The sequence below is a fragment of the Pseudochaenichthys georgianus genome, chromosome 16 (genome assembly GCF_902827115.2).
Source record: "Pseudochaenichthys georgianus chromosome 16, fPseGeo1.2, whole genome shotgun sequence".
In the NCBI taxonomy this organism is placed as follows: domain Eukaryota; kingdom Metazoa; phylum Chordata; class Actinopteri; order Perciformes; family Channichthyidae; genus Pseudochaenichthys; species Pseudochaenichthys georgianus.
This window is the reverse complement of record NC_047518.2, coordinates 29,244,212-29,269,310: the sequence shown is the minus strand read 5'-3', so window position 1 is coordinate 29,269,310 and position 25,099 is coordinate 29,244,212. Positions and strand designations below refer to the sequence as shown.

The following is a 25,099-nucleotide window of genomic DNA, read 5'->3' as shown; positions in this document are numbered from 1 at the left end:
GAAAGACATTAAGCATTAAAAAAGAAAGTCTAATAAAATAAACATTAAAAGGAAAAATACATGGATAAAAGTTACAGTGCAGTCTAAGATATGAATAGTTCAATTAAAAGCAGCGACAAAAAGAAAAGTCTTCAGCATGGATTTAAAAGTAGTAAGAGTTGCAGCGGACCTGCAGGTTTCTGGGAGTTTGTTCCAGATATTTGGAGCATAATAACTGAACGCTGCTTTACCATGTTTAGTTCTGACTCTGGGGATAGAAAGCTGACCAGTCCAGTATAAACAATGAGTGGACAACACACACACACACACACACACACACACACACACACACACACACACACACGCACGCACGCACGCACGCACGCACGCACACACACACACACACACACACACACACACACACACACACACACACAGAGGGACTTGTGTGCCTGTGTGCAGCTTTGGGATGTTGCAGTACACTTAAAATAGAAAGAGCTTGCAGACAAGGCAAAAATAAGAATGTAAAATGAAAAGAGAGAATGCAAGTAAAAGTCAAGAGTGTGCATTCATGCGTTGGTGATTGTATGAGCGCTACAGGGCGAGTGGATTCTTCACCCAAAAGAGAGTTTAGTGTGTGTAAAAACATCAGGAGGCTAATGGACTGAAAGGAGGGAGGGGAGGTAAAGTGAGAGTAAAAACTGGTGTTTCATGGTTCTGCAGGAGAATTTGTGTGTTATTGTAAGGACTCGTATACTTTGGTGTTCTTCGTTTACTATGAGAGCAGGGTTAAGGGGTCTCCCCATAACCACCAAGGGGAGCGAACAGAAGTGATAACAGGAGGGGTACTAGGGGGGAGAGAGACGTTTCTGAATGGGCCAAAGAGGGCAGAGAAAAGAAAGTGATGGCTTTCAAAGAAGTAACATACTTAAAGGTGGTGTGTGGTGAGGGAGAGGCTTTGAGAATGCGTCTGGGCCTGTGGTTAATATCAAAACATTCAAACCACAAAAACACTTTGAACAGAGTCAAAACAATTCAACCATTAGAAAAAGTTTTTCAAATATTTGGTTACATGCCTCAAGTCAGTTTATTGAACTGTTTATCAACTAAAAGGACTGTAAGTACGCCTAGATAACACTGGCAAATTTCTAAAAATTTGAAATGTCCTTTTGGATTCAGTATGACAATATTTTTGTGCGAGTGTCTGTCACAAGAGATATAGACAGGAAAGGAGGAAAGGGAGATGTAACACAAAAATCCCTGACTGAAATCTGAATCAGAGTTAACCACTGAGTCACTAAGACAGCAACGTTTTTAGTTTTTTAATCAATAAACCAACAATCTTGGTAATTGCTGAAATGCAGCACACAAAGCATAGAATATCAAAAACCTGTAAAGTGCCAGAAGCAGGACTCGCATGTCGGTAATGTTTCTTAACTTTTCTGTTTTAGCTCCAGACACAAATTAGATTGTTTTGCTCATTTGTAATCTGGCTGTTAGAGTTAAGAGTTCACTCTTGTTTCGGCATTGGTGAAGTATGACAAGAGCGAAAAGCACGAGTAGTCGGACAATCAGACGGGATGTAAATAAGACAAAAGTTTAGCCAGATTACACTAAACCATTTAAAGTGAGCACAAACAAATGTTGGTTATAATCCCTCATTGTAAAGGAAAACTGGCTAAAACTAGTAAACTAAGTACCCAGTGATTTCCTTAACTGAAATGACTCACTCACTCACAACTCTTTCTTTGGTAACACTGTATATTAAGGTACACAAATTAACCATCAACTAGTTGTTAATTAACATGCATATTAGCAGTATATTGGCTCTTTGTTAGTCATTATAAAACACGTATTAATGCCTTATTCTGCATGACCATATTCTACAAGTAATAAGCCATTAGTTGAGAGTTTTTCCTCAATAGGCCTAACCCTCTAATTAGTGCTTATTTATTGCAAGTAAGGAAGTTGTTACATGAGTTTTGGTCTTAATATGCTCTGCTCAATATGGGCCTAATAAGGCAGTAGTACCACAAGAATAGTAATTCTACCATAATAACACTTAACAAATATGATATTCTTATGTAACAAGACATGAAACTGTAAGTGTTAATTGTGTCTAAGTAATTCAAAATTAGGTATTTATATCTAAGAATATGTTTTGGGGTAGGCTATTGACAGTTCAGCTACCAATAGCAAGGTGATATTGACCTCTATGTTTCATATTTGCACATTTATATAGTTGTACAATTTGTACTGAAGGTTAGACAGGAAACCAGGTACAGGAAGTAGGAGAAAGTGAACTGAATAGCATGGCAGTAGACATCCATGAGTGACTGCTACTAATTTTCCCTATGCAACCTGAAGAGTAAACGGTCAAGTCCCTCAGAAAGCAATGACTGTAAGGGTAGTAATCCTTACACTTACACTGTAAGGATTAGTAACATGTATTGTGTTTATGTGATGACATTTGGAGATGTTTAAACGGTTTAAACACAATGAGAAAATGCGTTAGCATACACGCTAGCGTTAGCCATACTAGCCTGTACACATGCTTATTGCACAGCTAGTATTAGCTATATTTACCTTGTTTACACTTAGCGGTCCTATGTGTTAATCTGTGTATGTTACACTTGCATGTATGAGATCATTGAGTGCCTATGCCTTGTAACTTATTTGTGTATAGTTAAACTCTGTTAAAAAAATCTGTTTTATTAAAAAGTACAGGCTGCATATGTGTTCTGGTATGTGTCTGAACCTCTCTTTAGTGGTTCATTATGTGCCTACTTCAGTAGTTGTGTGCTATAATGTAAATTTACAAAGTGTGAAGAGGAGGCAACTTTAGAATAGGGAACCTGTTCAGGTAGAGTCAAACTGATAGCTTATTCGTTAACAAGACTTCACTTTAAAATAGGGAACATATTCTTAGATATAAATACCTAATTAGAGTCAAACTACTAGCTTATTGGTTATGAACAAGACTTCACTTTAAAATAGGGAACCTGTTCTTAGATATACATACCTAATTTGTAGTTATTTAGACACAATTAACACGTATAGTTTCATGTCTTGTTACATAAGAAGAGATCATATTTGTTATGATGTTATTATGGAAGAATAACTATTCTTGTGGTACTACTCCTGCCTTATTAAGCCCATTATTGAGCAGAGCATATTAAGACCAAAACTCATGTAACAACTTCCTTACTTGCAATAAATAAGTACTAACTAGAGGGTTATTGAGGAAAAACTCTCAACTAATGGCTTATTACTTATAGAATATGGTCATGCAGAATAAGGCATTAATAAGTGTTTTATAATGACTAATAAAGAGCCAATATACTGCTAATATGCATGTTAATTAACAACTAGTTGATGGTTAATTTGTGTACCTTAATATAAAGTGTTACCCTTTCTTTAAATACAATCAAAGTAACTTAAAGTCACTGAGAGGCTTCTTGATTTATAAGTTAACATGAAAGAAGCATGAAATGAAAAATAGAAAATCTGGCTGCTACTGTGTGACATAGTAAAAGAAGGATAGCAGCCGAGAACAGGTGAAGTGAAAGTGAATGCAGCTGAGAGACAGTCAGTGTTTTGGTACTGGAGCAGTGAAAGTTACAGATGTGTTTAACTACCAGGGTGGGGGCAGGAGGAAAACGTCTGTTGGCAATATAAGCGCACGTGAAGCAGAAGAGGGGGATAGAGTGAAAGCGTTGTTCTGTGCAAACACACACACATGCCACACACATACCGTATAAACACCTACAAGCCAATCCTGGGCACACATAGCACTCTTATGTGAAACCCAAACATCAAGCCAGGCAAGACTAATGGGTTTTCAGGCGAACCAGATTATGAGGAAGGAGGGAACCTTTTACCACATGTGTGTTTCCTTAGGGAAAGCCCAGGTGACACATCGTCATTCTCCATGCAAGTCTCTGCCTGCACAGCTGGCCAGATATCGCCTCAGTACCACATACAGGTTAAGGCTGGCCGGTCATTCCTCAAGAATTACTGCGACTACACAGACAGAACAAGTGACCGCTGGCCCCTGCACACATACAACAACACACTTCACACGCCAAGACTAATCACTGTATGCATGCACACAAATCCATGACAAATGATCATATGTGTGTGTATGTGTAAGTGTTTGTTCTCAGTGATTAACATTCTCCAGATAATCTTGTGACCAAGGCCATTTTCCCCGGCGCTTTGAGGGGCACCACCCAGCGCTCAGCCTTGACCCTGAGGGGGTAAAGTCTTGAGTCCCCCGGAGGAAACACTGCTCATCCATCAACAGAGAAGGAGGCCCCGTGCTGCGCGGGACCAACGGCAAGAACAGTGGCTGTTATTCTCAGGAGAAATTTGAGTTTGAGCCTCAAAACAACTTACATGTTCTCACCAAATATAAGAACAAGAGAAGAAAAGAAAAACTCAAGATAAACATCAACACCACAAATTCAACAAATAAAACCAGAACTTTGCTCCAAAGCACTGAAAATGACAATCCCTCCGTGTTCCACTTTCCATGCAGCAAATCTAGAAAGCCACATCTTATTAAACACACCATGGTGATAACTCTTGATATAACACATATTTTCATAATAGCACATGGGCGTGAAAGAGAGCAGTAGAAAGTGTGGACAGCTTTGATCTTAGTTCCCAAGGTTGGTTTTTTATGAACAGTTTCCAAAGTTTGCACTCAACTATGTAAAAGAGCTTTTAGTGTAGACAGTAATGATGCTTCCTCTGCCGGGAACTTTCAGAAATTGGATCTAAAATTGCACAAGTTGGACTGATTTCAAATAATTGCTGCAGGAGCTGTGCGATCTGACCTTTGTCTGCCGAATATTTGGTTGTTTTGTGTATAAAATCTTTTGTTTTATGAGAAATATTATGATTCTGTAGCATATCTTGATTTGTATGCTGTAGTGTCTACTGTTCTTCATCTTGTACTGAGTGTTAATGCTGATTATCTTGACCAGGACAAAAAAGAGGAACGTTTTTCAATATAAAAGAGTCTTTCATGGATAGATGAAAAGTTAGACATTCTTGGAAACTACACTTATCCCTTTCTTGTCTTCTCCTTGTCTGATTTAAATACAAGTAAGCTACTTTTTTCTTTGAAGAAAGATTACAGTTTTAAATGAAAGAGAGAATTAAGAAATGACAGATGGGGTGAGTGAGAGGAAAGGCAGAACTGGGGAAAAAAACGAAACATGAAAGAAAGGGAAACTCTCGCACCCAGGAGCCGATATAAACAGAGTTTAACAAGCACAGGTACCTGTTTCTTGTACAGAAGCAGGTAATTTAGCTTGTTAAAGTAATGAAGCAAAAACAGAACAGAGCAGTCTAAATGAATCGAGGTGATTGAGTGTGGGTTTGTTTGTGTGTGTGCTCGGGTCCCGAAAACCAAAACATCTGGTGAGTGTTCGGCACTTCATGAAAACAACAGCAAGCGTGGCAGGATCTGCACCCAGTCATTATCTGACGAGTGTTGCTCTGCTGAGAGTCATAATCATACATTTCCTGTGTAATACCGCCTGTTTAATGACAGACTGTGATTAGATCATCTGAATCTCGCTGCAGCCGCCCGAAACCACGGCAACACAAACTCAGGTATCGGTGAGCGAAATATATCAGAGTTTTGTGTGTGTTTCAAGTATTATGTGTTTTTTAAGGTACATTATTATGTCTACTAAAGAGAACAATAAAGTCAGATGTTCTTCAACAATACGTGAACTTTATACCCTAAATTCATTTGAGTATGTCTGAAAATAACAAATGATTATGGAGTCGTTGATCTTGCACTTACCAAATTGAGTTTCCCTGATGGAGACCGTGTCCTTTATGACAGATAGTGTCATATTTAAAGTTTATAACAAGGCTTATATAAGTGCTTTTTCAGCCTTGAGTAGCAGCACCTGCAGCAGGGTCTACCAGTGACTTGTGCTAAAATTACCGGCTATGAAAATAATCAATTAATCAAAAATTAATGTAATGTTGGGTCTTTGGGCAACTAATCCGAAAAAACTAATTATGTTTGGGCTCTTTTTTCAATACATTTTGACATTTTCTAGCTAATATTGTTCTTTAAAAATCATCAGCCGCTGATGAAAAATAATCATTAATTGCAGCTCTAGACTGTATGAAGCATGTAACATTTGTCAAGGCAATCTTTGAAGGCGACTCATGTGAACAGATTAACATGTTGAAAAGACGCAGAGACCCCTCTCCCCCATTCCCATTGGAAATGACATATAGGCCATGTGGTGAACGGCTACCTACATATTTCTTATATCCACATGCTTATGATCTCGCCTCATTTGCTGTCACCGAAGAACGCACTGTTAGTGATTTATGGCAAATATTTACTCTGAGGAGTACAGGAAGAGGAGTCAAGGCAAGAGGGAATGCTTAAAGAATCAACCAAATCAAAAACTTAAGAAAGAAAGAAGAGGAGTATAAGTCTTTCTGTGAAATATCTGTTATGAGCTGCTGTGTTTCTTCACTTTTTTTTCAGCCAGCTTCTTCTCATATTCCACTTTTTTTTTTCACCCCTCTCCCTCTGACAGAATAACTTCTCCTCTTGTTACACTCTGCTCTCTCTCTCTCTCTCTCTCTCTGTCTCTCCCTCACACAACCACCCTTTTCCCTGAATCCTATGACACAAACTCGCCTCCCACTCATCCTCACCAGCCTTCATCTCCATTTCTTCTTTGCCTCGTCACCTTTTCTCTCACCCTTAAGCTTGTCCTCTCACTACAGTGTGCAGATTTTCTAAAAACAGTGCTCTCTTTCACTACTACTTAACTGCGTCACTTTCTTCACACCAACACACACACAATCTTCCCCTTTTGCCCTCCTCGTTTCTTCAGTCCCTCTCTTGGTTTCCCTCTTGCTTCTATGCAACAGTAAAAACACACATACACACAGCCAATCGCACTTGTGCTGGGCCTCAGGCGCTGTGTGTTATGACAAACACACCTAATAGATAATGGGATGTGTCACACTCAGTCTGGCTCAATCTCACACACACACTCACAAATATATACAGTACATACATGCCTGGACAAAGTCCCGCATTCATCAGCACTAAAACCTACATTTAAACAATGAAAAGGACATATACAAATGTGGAGCCTGCAGGAGCAAACAAGGCTAAAGCAGAGGCTAACATTGGGTAAATATGTAATGAGTCAGGCTGAGCCGTCACAGGACTGCTATTAGCGGTGCTGGCACACGCAGAGCGAGTATAATGCCAGCTACTAAATCTCTTTTAACATGGAGACTATCACACAGAGCCCTGCAGAGACAAAGAGGAAGAAAAAAAGAGGGATGAAAGAGGGCAAGAAAGCCTGCCAAATTATCTAAAGAGAGGAAAGTCAAGAGGCCACCAGTGCCAACCTGGCCCCAAATTCAAGTGTCTACTTCCCATCCATGAGAGCCAGTTGTAGAAATAGCATGAGAGTAGGAAACGAGAGCGTAGTGTGTGTGTGGTATTTAACTTCAATCTTATCATCTCCTCCTAAGCTGTCACTCAAGACAGACCTGCTATAAGTGGTCCATGGGAATCAAATGACTTGGTCAAATGTCCCTCTGAGTATTTTTTATCGAATATTAAAAATGCGATGGATTAGTTTTCTGCGGTTTATTTCATCCGTCGTCCCTCCATCACTCACAAGCGATATCTCACATGGTTTATCGATTTTTATGAAACTCAATGCGGAGTGACACTTTCTCACCGCTGAATTTTTAAGTAGCATTTTGGGAAGCCCAGAGATCTCTCACATTATTTAGTTTTACTATTGTTACATAAGTCTTGGTATTGATACCTCTTTTTATCCCCGCTCCTAATACCAAACAATACTTTTTTGATACCATTTTTTGTATGTTAACATAAACATGTTGAATGCAGGTGTACAATGATTTTGTCTTCATCATAAATTCAGTTCCAGTGTCAAGTTAGCTACATTTGTATTGAGCTGAAGCCGGCAACTAGCTGGCTATCAAACACAAACAGAAGGGATCAATGTAAGCTGCCCAGAAACATCAAAAGAATCAGATCCGTGCAGACTCTAAGTGAAGGACACTTATAATTGACCAAGGAAAATGCTCCAGTAGCAGTTGTATTGTTGTACTTGCTCATGAACATTTTTTTGTTGCTCTCTCTGGGAAGAATTGATAGAGAGCCTGATGTTAATTTGAAGCAGCTTTAGCAAAAAAAGTGGAAAATGTGAACGGTATTCAAGTGCGAGCAGCTGATTTAAGATATAGTGTCAGGATGTGCTTCTAAAAAAGTTCCGTTTTCTATGCTTTTCAATATTCCAACATAATAGATTCACAATATAACAATATATGAATAAAGGACATTCAATAGATCTCAAGGTCAAACGTGATCACTAAAAACTCTTTATCTATGATATTCACTCTCAATCTCATTTAATTGAGTGAAATCAAGCATGGCATTCCTGTCTCAGTGAAACTTGAGTAACTGCGAGGTCAACCTGCGTTTATCACCTGAGTGTTGAGGATGAGTTGGCCCGTCTGACATGCCCGACCTGTCTGGGTTTCCAGCACGTATGCACACGTTTATACTGATAATGCTCGCACTGAGAGGTATGGAGAAGGTCGCAACCCCAATCATCCCTGCAGGCCCGAGCCAAACAGGACATTACGATGATTTGCACGGACACACTTTTGCGCACACTAGGACGCAGATTTTGCAAAGTTATACTCACACGCATGTGATATCAGTTGAAAAGACATGTGTATAGCTTCACAACGGAGGTGTGTAGCCTGGTAGTGACCCGGAATACACGCACATGCCTTGGAGCAGTTGCAGTCAGTTTCCAACCGAATGCTCAAAGACAACCGGCTAGTGTTGGAGCTGGGGAATGATCTACCTATCAAATACACTCTGCTGACCTTCAACTCCTCGGTTACCGTCCGCCTAACTGCTCCCTTCAACACACGGCATGCATATAAATCACGCATAACTGGAAGATGAATAAAGTAGAGGGGCTCAGGGGATACGCACTGGGGAGCTGCTATGAACGAGATTAATACAAGGGTGTGAAATAAGTGAGATATCTGATTTCTGAGGTCAGGGGCGGTGGGAGATCTTACCTGGGAGAAGCACCTGCGGTACTCCTTCTCCGGTCCAGAGCACCTGTACACCTGAGCTCCTCTTCCTCCATCCCTGCCAGATTCCCCCCCCATGTGTGGGATGTGGGGGTGCTGCAGTGGGTAGATGTCGCCTGTGGGTGCGAAGCCTGGGTGGAGCTCCCTGTCTCTGTGAATGGAGCTGGAGCGATGGAGAGGGGGGGAAAAAGGTGGGGTGACGGCAGGGGAATTTGGGCGGGAGAGAGGAGGGATGGGAGGAGGAGGAGCGGTGACGGAGTGCCAGTCAAAGCGGTGGCGATTGGGAAGCAGAGATGTTGATGAAGAGCGAGAAAAGGGGTGAGGGGGTGGGACTCTTGCCCTCCTGTGCTCTGTGTTGGTTTGTGGGGGTCTGTTAACGTGGCGGTGGGGTTGACCAATTGTTGTGGTCTTTGTGGGAAGTTCCTCAGCAGCAGCAAGCGCCTCCTGACGCCTAGCCGCCTGTCTATCTTCTCCCTCACTCCCAGTCTCCTCTTCCTCTTTCTTGTTATTTTCTGCATCGTCTTCATTGAGTCCAGCTGTTTTAGCATCGGTGCCAGTTAACAGTGTGACGAGCCTGCCGGTTTTGGCGATGCAGAGGAAGAGAGAACGGGACCCTGCCGTACCCAAATTGACCTGGACGGATGGCGGACGATCTGCGAGTCGAAAAGAATAACAAAACAATGAAGAAGAAGAAGAAGAAGAAGAAGAAGAAGAAGAAGAAGAAGAAGAAGAAGAAGAAGAAGAAGAAGAAGAAGAAGAAGAAGAAGAAGAAGAAGAAGAAGAAGAAGAAGAAGAAGAAGAAGAAGAAGAAGAAGAAGAAAGAGGAAGTTTAAAGAGATGTACAGAAAGAACAGGAGGCAGTGGCAGAGATAGGGAAACTGAAAACCAGGATACATTTGAGATACAGTTCATGTTAGCTGTACAACATCAGAAATCATATCTGATATTATCCAGCGGGCATAGCAACGCAGTGCCTGGTGGTGTGACAGAACTAATGATGTAATAACACAGCAGATACCAGTTATGGGCATAACTCCAACTCCCACCACTCAAAAACAACTCTCTCTAATGCCTAAGCAATGTCATCACTTTAACTAATGGCCCCAGAATGAATCCTGAGCATTTGCTTTAAATGGTCCTCTGAGGATTTTATTTATATCTGGAATATTATATTTTGGTGTTTGTTTATATGTCAACGATCTGTAACATTTTCCAGAGATTACAGGTTTTCAACAAGGTCATTGTTACTTTTATTGCCAGCAACGCAAATCTCACTTCCTGTGTGCTGTAGTCAGTTTCCTGGAAAAGACAAACTTAGCAAAGCACATGTGAAAGCTTCTGTTCACTGGAAAATTGATTGAATCAGCATTTTTCTATTGTCCACTGACCATTAACCTTTAAACCTTAAAACAATACTAAACAAAGTATAAGAAAAGTTTGAAAATGTTAAAACAGTTAAAACACTGGATATTCAATATTGACATTTTCTCCCAGACATTTAATTATGATCACAATATATTAATATATATGTAAGACATTTTAAAGTTGAACAATTATTATATCTGTGATGTCTCACTCACCTCCTTGAGGTTAAACCCTCCCGATTGGCAGAGACAGACCTTCTGCTCCCTATAGCCCTCGCTGCTCCGGGATTGGTCGGTCTCCTGATGGTGCGTGCTGGTTGGTTGTAGCCCTGTGATGGAGCGTGGTACGGCGATCGGTAAACTGACACATGGTCTTGATTGTTTGGGTTGAATTCCGGCTGGTAAAAAGGAGGGTTTGGATTTGCCTCTCCCAGTACAGGAGCTCCTCCTCCTCCTCCTCTTCCTCCTAATACTCCTTCTCTTCCTCTTCCTCCTCCTCCTCCTTCTCTTCCTCCTAATCCTCCTTCTCTTCCTCCTAATCCTCCTCCTTCTCCTCCTCCTCCTCCTCCTCCTCCTCCTCCTCCTCCTCCTCCTGCTCCTCCTCCTGCTCCTGCTCCGTTAGTATTCCGATACAGAGACAGTCCTGGGTTTTGATTGGTGGAGATCGACGGGGAGTGATAAGGCTGTCGTTGCCCGGGGTAATGAGGAGGGTAGTAGGGGCGCACAGGTGAGAGGACCGGACCCCCGAGGCCCCCGGGCAAATATCCTGCCCAGTTAGGTGGAGAGTGGGAGAGGGGAGGGGTGTGTTGAGGTGGAGGAGGTAAACACATCCTGCTCCTCTGGGAGGCGCCCACCCCGCAGGTCTGAGAGCAGCCAGACCACTCCTCCCAGTCAGACCACACCCCCTCCACAGGCTCCACCTCAAACACCTGTCGAGACTGTCTGCCAGCCACCTGAGAAACACACACACACACACAATTGATTATTCAGACATTTGTTTTTTTATTCAAAGGTTAATTATAATCAGTGTCTTGCTTTGTTCAAACAAAAGTACAATTCGACATTAATTCAGATACTGAATAAATCATATGTAATAGAAAAATATCTTATTAAGAAGTAGGAAATAGAAAATATGTAGCTATTTGCTTGCAAATGACTGAAATACAAATTTGGTTTTAGTGATGTCACTTGACCAATGACCAAAGGTTCACTGTTATATAAACACCTCTGCTGAATTGAGTAAAAAATTATCTGTACTCATTCGTACATTTGTACCCTTTAAAAATGTGAGGGCTGAATGAACACATAAGCCAGCCAAAATAAGTTTGGCTGGTGCTCCACAACTGACTGTAACTAAACTCTTCTGTAAAAATGTTAAACTGCAAGCCTTGGCAATATTTTAAAGAAGTACTTAACGTTGCCATTGCAAAATCAAAAATTTCTGGAGGGACTTATTTCTTCACAGGAACTACTGTAAGTCCGCTGATGAGCTGAGTCTCGTGAGTTTCCTTCCTCTGAGGCCAAAATATAAATCCTCAGCCTCAGTCACCTGCCAGCAGCTTATACATTTATTGGAGCTGGTGTCATATGCATGCACTGTAGAAACGACAAAAACGGGGCTGATATGCTTATTCATGTATTTGTATTTATATGTATCATATGTGTGAGTGCATTTACAAGGGTGCCAGGGCAGGCTTTGATCTCTCCCTCTGTGGTGGGGATAAATGTTTCTGCTCTCATTTCATAACTGAATCACTGGCCTGGCAAACGTGAGAGCTGAACAAAAGTTTCCATTCAGAAAGAAACCAAAACACAAATCTGCCCTCCACTTCTCCCTCCCCTCTCTCTTTAAGTGTGTACATATTTGTGTACAAGGGCAGGAATATGCAAGTAAACATACTGTACAAACTGTTTGTGGAGAGAGGGGGCAGGTGTAGGAGGCCACTCTTGTTTTTTGGTACACCAATATTGTTTTCTCCAGATTAAAAGATCTGATGTAAACTGGCAGGAGTGTGGGAGAAAAAGGGGTGAGAGAGATAAGGGGCGGTGACGCAGACAGGCCTAATGACTCTGTGTATGTGTGTCTCAATGGTGTGTGTGTGTTTCTGGGGAGGAGGTGTGGTTTGTTGTAATGAGTGACATCAAACACACAGCTGCCACATAACTGGGACCATTAATGAGCTCCGTGCAGTGACCCTGCAGCAGCCGCCGCTGACCTCTGCAGCTACTGGTTCAACTCCTGGTTCAACTCCTGTCACACTGTACCGCCTGCAGACAGCAGAGGGGCTGTGATTCTGCCCCCTCTGTTATTACATGTTAAAATAAATATTGTACTACTGTGGGCTCTCTCCAGCAGTGGGCCCCTTTATATGGTCTGTTTTAAATTCTGTCATAAGCCAATACTTATATGTCCATATGTACAATAAGCTCTTTTTTATGATGTCAACATTCCTTCACACCATACTGGCAGTGAAGGAGCATTTGACTTATTTCCAATGTAAGACAAATCCACTCTTTTTTTCTGTATTAGGAAGAACTTTATTGTCAGATTGTTTTGGCTGCAACAGGGTCAACTGTTACTATCAGTGCAGCAACAGAATTTTCTCCAATTGGGGGCAGCTCAAACAAATGGTTAACTATATTAATATATCATCACCTTATCATGAGTTTTTCTTTCACAAACCTCAGTTTTTTGTATCTACACATCCCTACAGCCAAGCACCAACACTATCATTCATTTGGAGTAACGATTATGGACACCTAGTTCATGTCAGTCTGTTATTCACTATCTTTTAGCTCGGTTTTTGTCTACCCTAACCATAACTCCTGAGGGGAATATCCGGAGCTGCTAAATGCTCCACTTTTTCATAAGTTACTCACAAACTGTGTCTGCTGTTTTGTGTTTAGAGAACTGAGTTTTTTCGATCAGCCCGCCGCGGCCTAACACAGCGCTGTTAGTGAACCACACAGTAAAGCTGTGGTCAGACAGCTAAACAATATGAAACACCATAAAGCTCAGTAAAATCTGAAAGAGTTGAGGATTCAGGTGATAATTACAAACTACTAGAAACTTATTTCACATGTTTCTAAATAGCCAATATTAATAAAAAAAACAATGCACTCAATAAACTATTTAGCAACTCAAACAGATTATCAGAAAAATGCTTCAAGCTTGTTTACTCGTGAAAAGATCTATGACCAAAATTCCAAAGTTCAGAAACTTGTTGCTAAAGCTGGCCCATATGGGTATAACCGGCCCAATACTTGATTGGACCACAACCTTTCTCATGCAAAGAAGCCAACAAGTAGTCGTAGAAGGGGTGAAATCAAGTACAGTTCACGTTGACTCTGGTGTCCCACAAGGCACTGTGCTGGGTCCATTGCTTTTCTTATGCTACATTAATGACCTGCCGTCACATGTAGCATCTACAGTGCGGTTATTCGCGGATGACTGCCTGCTCTACAGGCCTATTAAAAATGGAAGTGACCAAGAAGACCTACAGGGTGACCTGACTAGACTTCAGGAATGGGCTAACACTTGGGGAATGTGCTTTAATACTAGTAAGTGCTACATCCTACGAACAAGCAGATCAACAAACCCGCACATTAAAAACTATACTCTATGTGGCCAGGTGTTAAAAGAGGTGACCCACCAGCCTTATCTTGGGGTAGAAATCCATAACAACCTGAAATTTGGCCAACACATTGGCCAAATTGTAACACAGGCAAACCGTTCGCTCGGCTTCCTACGCCGGAACCTGCGACGCTGTCCCCAGAAACTGAAGGAGACAGCTTTTGTGGCCCTAGTACGTTCTAAACTAGAGTACGCCAGCTCGGTCTGGGACCCCTACACTGATAAAGACAGTGATGCCCTGGAATCAGTACAAAGAAGAGGTGCAAGATTCATTTTTGGAGATTATGAATGGGACAGCAGTGTCACAGAAATGCTCAAGCGGTTGAACTGGGTGGAATTAAGTGAAAGGCGGCAATTGGCTCGTTTGGTTCTCTTCTTCAAGATTGTCCATAACATCTCAGCCATTGATGCATCAATATACCTAGAGCCAGTTAGAAGAAGTGCAACCCGCAAAGCCAACCCTTTGAACTTCGAGCGAATTTTCGCAACTAGTGACACTCTTAAATAGTCCTTCTTTCCGAGAACAATCAGAGAGTGGAATTTGCTACCAGAAGAAGCTGTCATCGCAGAAACCGTGGAGTGCTTCCGGCAAATTTTAAGAGACATTTAGCGGGGATCATCCATCCCCCACTGAGCGTGATACCTCTGGGTTCTGCTCAGTATTAATCCAGATCCAGATCCAGATCCAGAACTGATATGTTGATTCAGCAGTCTGATTCAAATCAAGAGGTTTTCTTCTAAAGTTGTTTTCTCTCTCAGCTGTGAAGGGATGCTGACACAAAGGGGGAATTTTAAACTTAACACCTGCAAACATGATCGACTAACTGATAAAGTCTTAGGTTAGCTTCGGCTGGACTTTGGCTTTTTTGCAAGAAACAAGACTATGGATTGTGTCGTCAATTTATCTAAGAGAAAGAGAGCAGCAAATTGTTAAAGCTCATGCGTCATCAGTAGTCTCCAGCCTATCTTGCCTGTATCACCCCTATCCATGGGCGTCGCAGCCATTATATGAGGATGGGACAAGTCCCCCCCACCTTTTCAAATAATTAGTTTAGACCCCCCCCACTTTTACTATGCGTAAAGTCCGTGAATCGGTCTATCCACTCGCCACTCTCTGTAGAGCGCTGTGTCAGTGCTTCATTATCAAATCCATTCCACTTGCTTATTGTGAGAATGCCCAAATCAATGAAAATCCGTACCATGTTTTCACTGCTACTTTGTACCAAGGCAGATTCTCTGAGCCGTACACATGCTGCGTTTTTTGTGTAGCTGTGTCTTTAGTTGTAAAATTATGCGCGCCACAGTTTCCACGCTGCGAGGCTCCGGCGCTAACAGTTCTCCACAAGCGTGCCCCATTAGCACCCGGATATAAGGTGATGTTATTAAAGAGGTGGAGGGAGAGTCCTCTCCTGTCAGACTGAGAGGCTGATAACTACAGCTCAGTGAGGTAAAGGACTCTCTGAGTGTTTAGATAGTTCACTTTAGTCTAAGTAGTGGGTCTCAAACGGTTTGGTAATCATTTATGTAAATAAGTATTTCCAAGGCACAACTTGGCTTTATATGATCATAATAGTTATAAAAAATAAGAGAATAACAGGTATGAAATAATTCTAACTCATACTACAGGACAGTAACACAAAAATACAGTTTAAAAGGGGAGTGATTTGTAAAATATGCATAAAGAAAAAGTAAATCTGTTTACAGTTCTGTTTCACATGCAGGGTGTTGAGAGATGTATCCATAGATTTAGTCCCTAATTTTGCTCTCAAAGTGCACCAGATTGATGCATTTAACTTTAAAAAATAATCTTCCGGGGGAGCATGCCCCCGGACCCCCTGAGGTGAGTTCCACCACCCACCCACACCCCCTGTCAAATTATCCTACCCACATTGAGGATGCTTCCTACGCCCATGCCCCTATCTCTCTCCCCCAATTCCAGTCTGCCTCTTTACTATTCAATATATTAAAACGGACCAAAAAAACACCAATAAGAAGATGATCGCTTTGCGGCAAGTTTCAGCATTTGCAGCATCCTATAACACTCTCAAAGAACATATGGACCAATCAGGATTTATGTCATGACAAATTGTGAGTTTTTGTTTTGATTGTGCGCTCCCCCCCCCCCCCCCCCCATGATGAGGCTGTTGTCAGTAGATCTTACTTTAATTGAGCTAATGACTCACCTTTCTCTTGGCAGCCTTGGTCACGGAGGTCGTGACCACCACAAAGCCCCACAGCACATAGAGCCTGCAGGGATGAAAGATGGAGGGTAAAAAAGGTGACAAATGTACAGGATGTCAAACACCAGGGTGAATAGGTTCTTTATATAGAAGACATAATTGTTCCATGACCTAAATGTCAAGTTGGTATGCTGTGCGACCTCATAGAGACTTTCATTGTTCTCTGTCCAATGGTCATCAACTTCTTGCACATTTACTCCAAATGTACATTCAGTTTAAAATCAGAAACCTGTTGACTGAACACCCTATCATATGTTCCAGTGACCTAACTGCACTTAAGCAACCAATTATGCCTCTTTCTTTCCCACTACAGGTGGCGTGAGGCCGGGCGGGGGTGAACAAAAGTTTATTTTTTCCTTCAGTGTTCACAAGCAAACATCTCAATCAATCTGGGGAAGCCTGTGAGGCGCTAACAAACTAATGGGTTTACACACACACACACACACACACACACACACACACACACACACACACACACACACACACACACACACACACACACACACACACACACACACACACACACACACACACACACACACACACACACACACACACACACACACACACACACACACACACACACACACACACACACTTAATGAGTCACAACGTCCAAAATCATCTTAAACTGTGAGTTACTTTTTATTTGATGTTCAAAGTATGTGGTTTATGGTGTGTGGTGATGTGAAATGTCTCCTTTAATTTTTAGTCAGTGGCCATAACCTGGAAATAAACTACTTTGCATGACCAAATGTTGCAGTGCGTGTGAGAAGGTAATTTTCCTCCTAACATTGATTCTTTAAAGCCTTTCCTTATTTTAAGGTGATATATTTCAGATACATTCCAGTTTTAAAGACATTTAGTGTCTGTTCATACTTGTGGTTTATCACAACAGTCTCCATAAAACACCAGCGACAAGTGTACTGGAAACAAGTGTAATACCATCTATTCATTTGCCAAGAAAGCAGCCTGAACATGATAGCCTACTAATCGCCTCGCTAAAATGGACAATTCAGCGCTCACCACGAGAACCAAACCATCACCACAATCACCAGTCCGCAGGCCACATGTAGGCAGAGTAATTGGTCCCTTCTTCCCAATGTGGTGTACCGCCGTGGTCTCTGGAAACTTCTCCTACCCCAGACTGCATAACTACCCCAAAAAGCACAGACAAAGGTCCTGCACAGTCCGGCACAACAGAGCCGCTCATGCCGAAGTAACGACCCCCTACCCGTGTCCACGTTTCCCTGGCCGCTACAGTGGCACATTGTAGAATAAACTCAGAGTCGCGGGGACAAGGGGAACGAGAGAGGGAGAAATAGATATGCATCAACGGGGAAAGCTCACATAAAATCTGCCCTGAGGAGAAATAATCTAACTTTAACCCAGCCTTCGGGTAAATTCCTGTAAACACATCGCCCAGTGCGCAACAAGAGGCGCGCTTAAAAATCAAAACCTCGCAACAAAACATACTTAGTAAAACTTTTTTTTTAAAAACGTAATCAAAGTTATTCCCCTCAACGCGCTCAAATGAGGATGCAAACCCCAGCATGTGGAGTTGTGTACAAGCGGACTGAGACGCAGCAGGTTGCATCTGTAAAAGTCAAAGTTTTACCTGAATAGTAAACCGAGCCGCATGCTCCTCCAAGAGTCTCCTATACAGAAGTCCTCACTCCGCGACTAATCACCGCAATAGAATATCAGTCCAGGTTTAGTGATCGGTTTATGGTCCGTGTCGGTCCGAGCAGTCCTGAAAGAAATGTGATGAAGTCCTGCAAGGGCTTCTTCAGCTTCTCTCTCTCTCTCTGTCCCCTTCCTCCTGTCACAGTCACTCCCCGTGATTTTAGGAGTGGGAAGGGTTCTGTGTTTTTTTTTTCTCTCTTTCAGTCCGTTCACTCGACAACTTTTTTTGAGTCCTTATTATAAACTGGTGTGACGCCTGGCAGCCAGGGGGCCAGGGGGAGAGAGAGGAGGGAGACAGGAGACACAAAATGGACAGATTACACAACTCTGTCTCTCTTTCACTCACATAGACCATACTCCCACTGCCCCTCTCTCTCTCTCTCACACATAAACACACACACCTCTATGGTCCCTGACTAAGCTATAATAACTCTCAGAGCCGCTTTCTTAGTTGCACAATCCAGCCTAAGAATGCTACATTGTACTGGGTCACACTGATCAGTAGAAATGATCTACTCATTGTCGGAACAGCCCTGAGCTGGCAGCATCTGCAGCATGGAAGTACAAAGCTGTACGTACGGGCTTAACATTGTGCCAAAACAAACACTAATTGTTCTGTAACAAAGTGTAAAATTAATGTTGAAAAGTATTTTATTTTTTTTATATATTCTGCATGAATGAAATATGGCTGTTGACTCACTGGCAGCATGTAGTTGCTGTGAAAAATATATTTATAATGATATAAACATGGCTGTGTTTTCTCATAACTGTTTAATCACATAAGTGCACAAAAACAGACATGCTCCGTCAGATATGTACCCGAGAGACAAGCCACTTCTGAGCAGGAATGATGACTGTGTGTGTATGTGTGTGTTTGTGCGTGTGTGTGTGTGTGTGTGTGTGTGTGTGTGTGTGTGTGTGTGTGTGTGTGTGTGTGTGTGTGTGTGTGTGTGTGTGTGTGTGTGTGTGTGTGTGTGTGTGTGTGGGCTGTGAACTCTTCTTGGATGCGGTCTAAAGCAGATGTGAAAACGGTCTGATTTGTTTACAAAATATTTATTTGGTTGCAATCCACCAACCTTTCCAGCCAGTCAGGATCGTTTTCTAAAAAATAACATGTTGACCAATCACATTGGTCAACACCACAGGGGACAGTGGGGGGTAAAGAAGAGTGACACAGAGGTGGAGCGGAAAAAAGCAGGGTTCCCCACGGGATAAAGAGCTTAACTAATTTGTAAAGACCCTGATAATTGTTTATCTTGAGAGACTTCTGGTGTAATGTTAGTTAGGATTTTATCCACCTAATGTAATTTGTTAGAAAAAATATATTGTAAAAACCAACATTATTGCACAAAGATGTACAAATAAGGACTGGCAGATTAAAATGCAGTTTATTCAAAAGCAAAAGGACTTTGTGAGCTGTGTCAGTGTAGGGAAGTGGAATGGTGATAGGAATGTCAAAAAAATGTGTTAAGTGTTCATTTTGATTTGCCAACTTTGTCTCAAACCTGTAGAAGGAAGTCAACAGGAACTATGTAGTGTTTCTTTTGCTTTCTTTAGTTGTTATAATCTTAAATATTTTGAACATGTGATTCTTAAACATTGTTTCCTACTGCAGAGATCACAGCCAATCTCGTCAAAATGAATATTTCCCACCCAGTTGCTATTAAGAAGAAAGGCAAGATGTTGGAAATATGAGAGAGGCGGATGAGTAAATAGGGAGGGCGGGTCCGCAGTGAGTTATGGTTGGACGCATATTAACACACCCAGGGGTTGAGACGTCCCAGGGCCAAGCTGCTGCTGCTTTTCTTGGACAGGCATCCTACAACATGGACGCAGCGATGGTGACGGAGATTAGTGACTTCAAAGCCCGCTGCGATCCCACAATTTAGGACTTAAACCACATTACAAAGCGGGCTCATGATCTGATCTGTCAAAATAAAACAAGCTAATATTAAAGGCGTATCAGGAATGAGGATGGTAGATTCCAGAAGTTAATGCACATGCTTAGACACATGCACTAGACTAGGGTGTGTGTGTATTATACGTGAGATTAGTGAAATGGATATCTCTGTACTTTTAAGCAGCATGTCTATCAGTAACTACAATTAGCCAGAGGTCATTGCCATGGCCACCATTGGCCCATGACCACTTATAGCCCTCTGCTCCACTCCTACCTCCCTCCCTCTCTCTCTCTCTGGATCCCTGAGAAGCAATAACCAACGTGTTGGCTTGCCGACACGCAACACCAACCACAAAATCCTGATTAACAAAATGTCTGTATCAAGCATGTGTGTGTGTCCATGTAGCCGCAGATCTGTTATGCGACTCGGATGACCGATCTGAGTAATTGCAGTGCAGATCAGAGTAGCCAGGCCCCATGGGAGTGATACATCACTAGAAGACTCCTTGCATGTACACACACCCTGCCTCCAGAAAACAGTCTCACAGCCCGGCCTCAGGCCCGGACACAGCAGGCCCGCAACCCTTTTACTGCTAAAGTTAATGAGGCCTCTAGGCTTCTGCAGACCAGCAGAGGGTCAGGGCTGCAGCCTGTGAGGACAGCAGTGGGACTCAAATAGGTCAAACAGAGGGGAAGAGTACAAGGACCTGTGTGATGGTTATAATTAACTATTTTCAGACCACTGGACCCAGTAATCCTTGTTCATGTAACATTGTTCCTGTAATGATGACAGAATAACTCAATATAAAATCACTCAAGAGGAGTCAGGGCTGAAACATGCATCAACAGAGATGTATGTAACCGTTTTTGTGTGGGAGAGGGTGCAGTTTGTCTGTCGGTGGACCTCTTTGGTCCAGACTGAAATAGCTGAACAACTCTGAGATGGATTGCCATGGGATGTTGTTTAAATAAACTGTTCATGGTCTCTAAGGGATAGAGCTAACCCACTCTGGAATCACCTAACTATTTCTCCAGTACCACCAATACAATTTAGTTTTTTAGTGATATGTCTTCGCAATTATTTTATGTTTTGTCAGGATTGGCATACATTCAGGGGGCCCTAATGGATCCTATGGACTTAAGAAATTCCCTGAATGTTCTTCTAACCCTACCAACATGCCAAAGCCTTCACAAATAGCTCTACTGGGAGGATAGGCAAACATTTGGACAGTTCAGATGGATATTTCTGGCCAAAACATGCTCTTTCAATCTGTATACCTCAACGGGGTACCATTTGAAACATTTACATGGCTTACTTTTTACTTGTACCTACAATTGGTGTAACGTTTATCATTTCTTTCTCTCTAGAAGCAGACTTCAAACAGGAATTGGATTACCAATGAGATGGCTTGGCGTGCAGGTCTGTTCAACATATTGTTGGGACTTGGCAGGGGTGTAGGTCAGCTCCTCTGCCAGTATTTACCGACGTATATCTATAGTCATATCTACAATCCAGAGCATCAATCATGCATCAAGTAGCTGCATTCACATTGGGGTTTCGCCAACATGGAAGCAAAACAAAGAACCACGAAGGTTAAAGCACAAAGATGGACAATTTCTAAATGTAGGTTAAAAAGGGTTTTTCTTTACGCTTCTGTGTAGTCTGGTTTTGTAAATGTGGCAGCCAGGTTGGAGCACATATGAACATTGCATGAAAGTATGGTAGCACATACCTTTACAAATGTCTTCACACTCTGCCTGTGCATGTTAAAGGACTGGCAGGTGTACAAATATGTTCAAGGCTTAAGGCAGTAGCATGTTATTCAACATACAGCACATGAAGGTGACCCATAACCATTTGGACAGTGTGAAATTCAAACTGTCTGTGATGTCTCCTCACTCATTAGAGAGTCCTGACCCAACAGTACAGACAGCCTGAGAAGCCTGGAGTCGACGCGAGAGGGAGACTGACAGACGGCAACACAATGGGAGTGAAAAGAAAGGCAGCAGCAGAAAGGGGATGAAAGGCGAATGTGAGAGAAAGAGGTAATGGCAGATTAGACGGGAACAGAGCAAGTGTAAAGGAGAGGGGAAGAGAAAGAAGGCAGGAAGGGGGAGAGATTTGTCAGGGTCAGATGGAGTCAATATTTGCTCCATTCCACCAATCCTGTGCCAGGGTCCGGATCAAAGCAGGGCGTGTGTGCTCTGGAAAGGGCACAGAGAGCCAGAGGAGAAAAACGGCGGACATCTTTACAGTCTCATCTGAATGTGGCTGAGAAAACCAAAAGATGCCTTTTCACTAAAAGTATTTCACTTTAAAGTTATGTGAGACTGAAAAGCAAGGGCCCCTGATGGACCTCAGGTAGGAAGGTCGGTAAGGGTGACAATAAAAAGAAAAGGGAAACTTAAAGATAAAAGAAGGGGATGAGTGGAAAACTCTAATGAGGAGTTACAGTCGTCAGTGGCGAGAAGAGGACATGAGAGGGAGAGCGAGAGATGTCAGCTCAGTCGGACTCTAATTGGCTGACGAAACTGCTGAAATAACCATGTTCCAATTATTCACACAAAGAGCCATTGTTGCCTATTCATAGAAGCCACTCGGCCACGTATGTACACATAACAACAACAAACAACAGGATCTATGTCTGTGTGAACAGGCATGTAAGATATGTCTTGGCACAGTGCAGCCATGTTTGGCATCGGACACACCACCAAAAAGAGCTGTGGAAGCCTGCAGCTGGGTAATAAGTGCCTTGGTATGTTTATGGTCCAGTGCTTATAGACCACTGTGTTGTATCACAACCTGAATTTCAATGAACTGCTGCTGATGGAGAATTCCTGTCATGTACTTCACCACTTCATACTGTGTGAAAGTTTTGTTAAACTTGAAGACTGCCAAATGGTCAGAGACTCTGGATCTAAGATGATATTTGTTTTGGGGGTCATAAATCAATGTAAAAAACTATTAACATTCTTTACGTGATGAAAAGGGCAGGAGAAAAGTTATTCTGTGTGGCTAAATCTGGCACATGGTAATGTTAATATGCATTCGCCCTTCTCAAATATATAAACAGAACATTTAAGTCACTGTGGAAGCAACTAACTCAGCTGAAAAGTTATTTAAATCCATCCAAAGAGGGACATGAACATCTGAAACAAACGTAGCAATTTCTTTGATACTTCAGAAATGTCAGTCTAGACAAAAGTGGTGGTTTGGTTGGACCAACCAACAGAATGCAAAGAGACATGCCACTTGCATGGTAAATAAGGTCGAAATGCCTTAATCCTATCCTATCCTATCAAAATGTTATTGGTTCAAAAAGACAAACTAACAAACTCTTCTGTGCCTTTTTACTTATGCACATAAACCTCGGCCAGATTAACTCGCTGTGGTAGCCCCAGGGCAAAAATGTACCGTGAGTTCCAGCCACTGTTGTGTGAAGGGGCCCGGATTTCTACACAACAGAGACCCAAGGCAGGATAATAATGCAGGACTCTGAGAGAGGCCCCTATCACTTCAGTTGATACTGTGCCTGAATAGTGCATATTCCCACACAAATTAGCATTTAATCAAGTTACCAAATGACAAATGAAACAAGGTGAATTTGGGAAGTACGGGGGCGCCCCAGCATTTGGAGCCCTGCAGCAGTGGACTGGCTTGCTTGAGTTGTAATCCAACCTCAATGGTAATACTTCTCCCTAAATATTATCTGTGGTCTGAAAAGTATGTGATAGATAGACAGTCTATTCTAGAAGATTAAAAAATGCAAAAAATAACACTTTACTCTCAGTGTGCATACAGAAAAAATATTGTTTATTGGAATAGCTCAACATTTGGGAAATATAGTTTTTGCTTATGAGAAGATGGAAAAATGGCCTTGATGAAATGTGCAACTTTACGCTTTGGTTTTGGACGGATTATTTAAAAAGGACATCTTTTTATGTGAGCTTAAGTGGACAGAGCGAACAAGGCAAGCTGATTACAGTATTTATGATAAGCTCATATAGGTAGAAGCTAACTGTTGATTTAATGAACAGATATCAGAGTGGTACCGATCATCTCATCAAAATCTCGCCAAAAAAGCAAATGAGCTTGTTTTCTTGGACAATTAACTTAATTTAGGAGGCCAACAGATTAAGTTAGAATATCTTTAAAATAACTAACTATTTAGTTTGTCTATCTGTAATCTAAACAACATACAACGTCATGTATAATATCAAGAGGCATACAATCACAGAAACAGTCACAAAATATCTGCGTTTCATGATAAAGCCCTACCAAATCTCAAACCTGAGCCACATCTACATCAAGGACTTGGCCGTGCAGTCAGCCCCTCCTCCCACCTACTTTAGCCTCGTATGAACTGACCGGTCTGTCTCTCCTACCCACGGCCAGGTTTAAGTTACCGTACCCTGCACAAGCAGGAATCCTGAAAACAACCTGAGGTCAACGTCAGAGGGCAGCATCTCCTCCTCTTTCTCTCCAAGGCCTCACATGTATCTCCACAACAAACTGAAACGGAGAAAAGGGGCGAAAGTTTATCCAACAGGCTTGGGATATACTACTGCTCAGTAGACATGGGAAGGGCTGCATTTTGAAATGAACACAATGAACTTTGGCTTCAACTACAGCTAGAGCATAGTTGGAAAAGATCTTTAAAGACTTTGGTTTGCAAATCATCTAATAATTATTCCATAACTAAACAAAATCACATTATTTCGATTTTCCTCATATCCAAAATGTTCTTTTCTAGCTATCAGTTTTCGTTTGTTAAGTAGTTCACTTGCATCTTGGAAGTGTCTGAGTCTGGATTCATGACAAGCCCACAGGTTTTCTGTCAGCCCATTGATTATTGAGTCTGCCTTGTTTTTTTGCATCCTGTCAAATTTAAAACACAAGCAGCAGTGTGGGATATCAGAGCATGGGCGTCTTTCACATGGGTTGGCACAAAGTCATGCTAGCAAATTCAAAACTGATGCTTGCCTCCGGAGCCATTCCCTCTCCTCCCCCTCATACAAAATGTAAGAATGTACAGTGAGTTGCAGCTGGGGTAGAAAGGCAACTGTAAATATTTGTAAATTTGAAGAGGGGTTGGTTTATCCTCCTCGCTTACTAAACAGGCATGAGAGTCAACATGACCTCTGA

At 42.0% G+C, this 25,099-nt stretch overlaps 1 protein-coding gene across 1 annotated transcript in view; it reads right to left on the bottom strand.

Moving 5' to 3' along the window:
* The window catches only part of adamtsl4 (ADAMTS-like 4), a 37,601-nt gene extending 19,251 nt beyond the window's left edge, over window positions 1–18,350 (bottom strand). Inside the window, 6 exon segments of the mRNA XM_034101824.2 lie at window positions 9,115–9,684; window positions 9,686–9,782; window positions 10,710–10,951; window positions 11,111–11,446; window positions 16,311–16,374; window positions 17,986–18,350. Coding sequence (XP_033957715.1) covers window positions 9,115–9,684; window positions 9,686–9,782; window positions 10,710–10,951; window positions 11,111–11,446; window positions 16,311–16,374; window positions 17,986–18,008 — 1,332 coding nt within the window. The 5' untranslated portion in view covers window positions 18,009–18,350.
* Between the last annotated feature and the right edge of the window lie 6,749 nt (window positions 18,351–25,099).